The sequence below is a fragment of the Orycteropus afer genome, unplaced genomic scaffold (genome assembly GCF_000298275.1).
Source record: "Orycteropus afer afer isolate SDZICR_OR568_19922 unplaced genomic scaffold, OryAfe1.0 scaffold00558, whole genome shotgun sequence".
Lineage (NCBI taxonomy): Eukaryota > Metazoa > Chordata > Mammalia > Tubulidentata > Orycteropodidae > Orycteropus > Orycteropus afer.
In genome coordinates, this window is record NW_006922145.1 from 1,085,474 (window position 1) to 1,089,834 (window position 4,361).

General features: G+C 49.0%; 1 protein-coding gene across 1 annotated transcript in view; it reads right to left on the reverse strand.

Moving 5' to 3' along the window:
• Positions 1–4,361, reverse strand: part of FRY (FRY microtubule binding protein) — a 571,437-nt gene that overhangs the window by 310,652 nt on the left and 256,424 nt on the right. Inside the window, exons 6-8 of the mRNA XM_042782984.1 lie at positions 3,373–3,463; positions 2,702–2,781; positions 2,515–2,595 (exon numbers count right to left, since the gene is read on the reverse strand). Coding sequence (XP_042638918.1) covers positions 2,515–2,595; positions 2,702–2,781; positions 3,373–3,463 — 252 coding nt within the window. The remainder of the gene's footprint in view (positions 1–2,514; positions 2,596–2,701; positions 2,782–3,372; positions 3,464–4,361) is intronic.

Genomic DNA, 4,361 nt, shown 5'->3' on the forward strand with positions numbered 1-4,361 from the left:
CACCACAGGGTCTCCAAGGCTGTCAGTCTTCACAGAAGCAAAGCCCAAACCACACCCACTGCCGTGGAGTCCATTCTGACCCACAGCGCCCCTAGGGGACAGAGTGGAACTGCACCACAGGGTCTCCAAGGCTGTCAGTCTTCACAGAAGCAAAGCCCAAACCACACCCACTGTTGTGGAGTCGATTCTGACTCACAGCGCCCCTAGAGGACAGAGTGGAACTGCACCAGAGGTTTCCAGCACTGTCATCCTCATGGGAGCAGATGGCCAGGTCTTTCTCTCATGAGTCACTGGATGGGTTCAAACCGCCAACCTTTGGTTAGCAGCCAAGTGCCTAACGGTTGTGCCCCCAGAGACTCTTCCAAAAAACAGGTCGTAGAAATTAATAGATAAATGAGGTCAGAAGAAGTCAGTCACACTGTGGGGTTTGTGCCTATGTTTCGTAAACTGTGTCTTAAGAACTACGCCTGAGATCTTGTCTATGAGCTGGCTGGCTAAGGGTGCTGCTGAATAAGTAAACTGTTGCTACTTTTATTTTTGAGAAACTGTCTTTCCACGCTATGAAGTTAGGTTAGCCCCTCTCCGGAAGATAAAAATCTGTTTTGAAAGATCTCATTTCACAAGACAGGGCAGCACTGTTGCTTGAAGCTGGCCCCTTGGCAAGCCTGACCCAGGCATTAGGAGCTAGCCCCCTGTCCCTCAGGGCTGGAGGAGTCTAGGAGTGAGTGAGGGTGTGACATCACTGTTGGAAGAAGTAGATGCCTGCAAACAGCCCACCACTACTTTGCCCCAGACTGCCCAGTGGTATTACGCGGCCAGATAAATTTAGCAATGAGAATTTTCCCTGGGCTTGTTTCCATGACAGAGTCTGGGACATTTTTAGCGGAGCTGAATTAAGGAGGGCCGATGGCAAGGGGCACACTAGAAAGAATTTTCCCACCCCACTCACGGGTGAAACTTGTAACCATGGGAAACAAATTCTCGAAACCGATAAACGTTTTTGGAACACTTGGGCAGAGAGAGAGAGAGAAAATAACTTGGTTAGGCCCTCTATTTCGTTAGAACCTCCGATGCTGCAGTGATTAAAGCATTCGGCGCTCAGCAAAAGGTCAGTGGTTCAAACCACCAGTCTCTCTATGGGAGAAAGATGAGGCAGTCTGCTTCCACAACAACCAACAGCTTCAGAAACTCTGTCCCACTGGGTTGCTATGAGTTGGAATCAACTCAATTCTGGTTTTTTTTTTTTTTTAATTTCTTTGGTGCAGTCATCAGAAATCCAGAGACTCTGGGGAGGATGCCCGAACTGTCAAGGAAGAAAGATGACAAGGAAACAAACTGGGAAAAAAACGTGCTTGGGATGGCCTGATCATCTGTTTCAGAGACAGGGCACCCACAGCAGAAGAACCCCGGTTCTGTGCAGTCAGGAACGCACCCCGTTCCTGGGTGTCTCAGGCATCTAGCGCTGCTGTAACAGACAGAGCCCAAGTGGGGGGCTTAACCAACAGAACTTATTCTCTCACAGTTCAGGAGGCCAGGGGTCTGAGCTGGCGCTGGGTCCAGGTGAGGCTCTCATGCTGTGGGCTCTGGGGGAAGGCCTGTCTCTTCCTGGCTTCTACTTCCTGGCGCCTGGGCGACCTCACGTGACCTCTGTGTTCCCCCCCCCCCCCCTTGGCTGCCTTCTCTGGTTTACCTCTCAAAGGTGATTACCGGCATCATTAACATAATAAAACATTATTTCCAAAAGGGATCCCATCCATAAGTACTCAAAAAAAAAAACTTAAAGTCAACAAGTCCATTCCCAATTATAGAGACTCCCATTGGGCTTTCAAGGCTGAAAATCTTTACAGAAGGGGACTGCCCCATCTTTCTTCCTGGGAGCAGCTGGTGGGTTCAAACTGCGTACCATTCAGATAGCACTCAAATGCCTTAACCACAACACCACCACCAGAGGTTAGGATGTAGAGCATAATGGTTTTTTGGTTTTGCCTTGTTTTGAAAGTTTACAGATCAGATTCATTTTCCACACAGCAGTTCTTACACATTTTGTCTCATAACATTGACTGCAATTCCCCATAATGCAACAGCTGTCTCTTCCCACTTCCTCCCCACAGTTACCTCTTCCCTGGGTCCTTCTTTCCTATGCATTCCTGCCCCCCTAGCTCTCTCCCGGTGCAAACACTGCCCTTCTGTTCTCCCACTCTGCAACATACATTTTAAGGACACAAATGCTATCCATGGCACCTGGGTTAGGAGTTTGGTGGGATAAAACCAAACCAGTGGCTGTCAAGCCGACTCCAACTCATGACATATCCGTGTGTGCCCAGAACTGGCCTCCAAGGGGCTTTCCAGGCTGCGATCACCAGGCGTCACCCTTATGAGCTGCCTCTGGGTGGGTTCGACCCACCAACCTTTTGGTTAGTAGCTGGGTGCTGAGCCGCTGATGCTCCCCGGGGATCCTGCCTGGGACAGAAGGGGCAACCACGTTCTACGGACGAGGGTCATGATGTCACTTACTTAGCCTGTGCCAGCACTCCAGTCACTTCTGCATAGAGGTCAGCCACAATGTGCATGTTGCCAGTGTTAGGGCCAAGGTACCTACGTGAGGGCATAAAGGGACAAGTCAGAGGGCCCTGGTGACTAGGAACCAGCCGACTCGGTAAGCACCCAACCGCTCTCCAATCCCGAAGTGTGAAAAACTTACCCTTCTTTGTACTTAAAGTGCTTGAAGGCCAGATTAATAATATCATGGATTAAACTGTCTATTACAGGGTGAAGTGGGATCTGAAAGAAAGAAAAGAAAAAAACAAACCAAACTCACTGCCGTCGAGTCGAATCCGACTCATAGAGACCCCTCCTTGGGTTTCCCAGGTGACATCACTACGGAAGATTGCCCAACCTTCCTTCTGAGGAGTGGCTGGTGGGTTTGAACCACCAGCCTTCCGGTTAGCAGTCAGATGCCTTAGGCACTAAGCCAAGACAGCTTTTAAACCGGGAGGGGGTGTTAAACAGGAAGTCAGCAACAGCACTTCTGATAACTCCCTGTGGCCTTCAGCAATCAGTAACTGTAAGGCATGCTGTCATTGTCCTTAGGTGCTGGGGCGTCCACCCTGGCTAAGAGACCCCACGGGACACAGCAGAACTGCCCTATAGGGTTTCCTAGCGCTGTCAGCTTCATGTGAGCAGCTGGGTGGCTGCTACGTTTCGGCAGCCGAGCGTGAAACCACTGTGCCACCACGGCTCCTTAATACATAATTCCCTCGGTGAAGTATTTGAAATTCATGAACAATTTAATAAGTGCAGTTTTTTTAAAAAATGAAATGGTTTTTAGCATAATAAAACTTAGTTAAAAGTAACGTGAACTGAATCACCCACCTGTTTCAAAACTTCGATTAATACTAATGAGAAAATAAAATCAATAGCGAGGTCCCGTCTCTCCATTAAATAATCACGCTGTTGTTCGTCACTGTAAAATTTAAAATATTCAAATTAAACACCATTGCAGGTATTCAAGAGTCACAGAATTCATGTAAAACCTAGGATCGACACCCAGTAACTCGAAGCTGATCGTGGTATCCCTGTGACACCCCAGTGATGGATGTACACTAAGACTGTTCTTACTCTCAGGGTGGTCCAGCAGGCCGATGATAACGCTGCAATCGGAATTAGATAAATTTTCAGCTACGTCAACTGAGCAGCTATTTATGAATCTATGTTCTCATCTTGGAGGCTTGTCTACGCTAAGTTTCAACCCAGGAATCTTACCTCCACAGTACCCCGTAACGCAGACACAAGACTGGAATCTGATCTCCGTGGTACTGTGTGATGCAGACATGAGAAAGGAACCCTAGCCCCATGGTACCCTGTAACACAATCACAAGACAGGAATTCTATCCCCGTGGCACCGTGTGACGCAGACATGACCCAGGAATCTTATCCCAACAGTATCATGTGATGCCAGCACGAGTCAGCACCACCCTATGAGAGGTCTGCAGGGAACACCAGAAGGCACGGGGCTTAGGAAAGCCTCTGTGAGGGGTTCAACTCTGTAAGGGAAGTATTTCCCCTCCTGGAGCAGGACTACAACTGGGGAAGAACCACAGGGTTTCCAACGCTGTGACCTTTGGGAAGCACGTCTCCAGACCTGTCTTTCAAGGAGCCTCTGAATGGATTTGAACCACTAACTTTTTGGCTGGTAGCTGAGCACTTCCATCATTTGTGCCACCTCAGGAAGAAGAGGTAGGGGAGGGAAGATGAGTGGCCTCCACTTATTTAAATGAACCCACTGCCGTGGAGTCGATTCTGATCCATAGCGCCCCTAGAGGACAGAGTGGAACTGCACCACAGGGTCTCCAAGGCTGTCA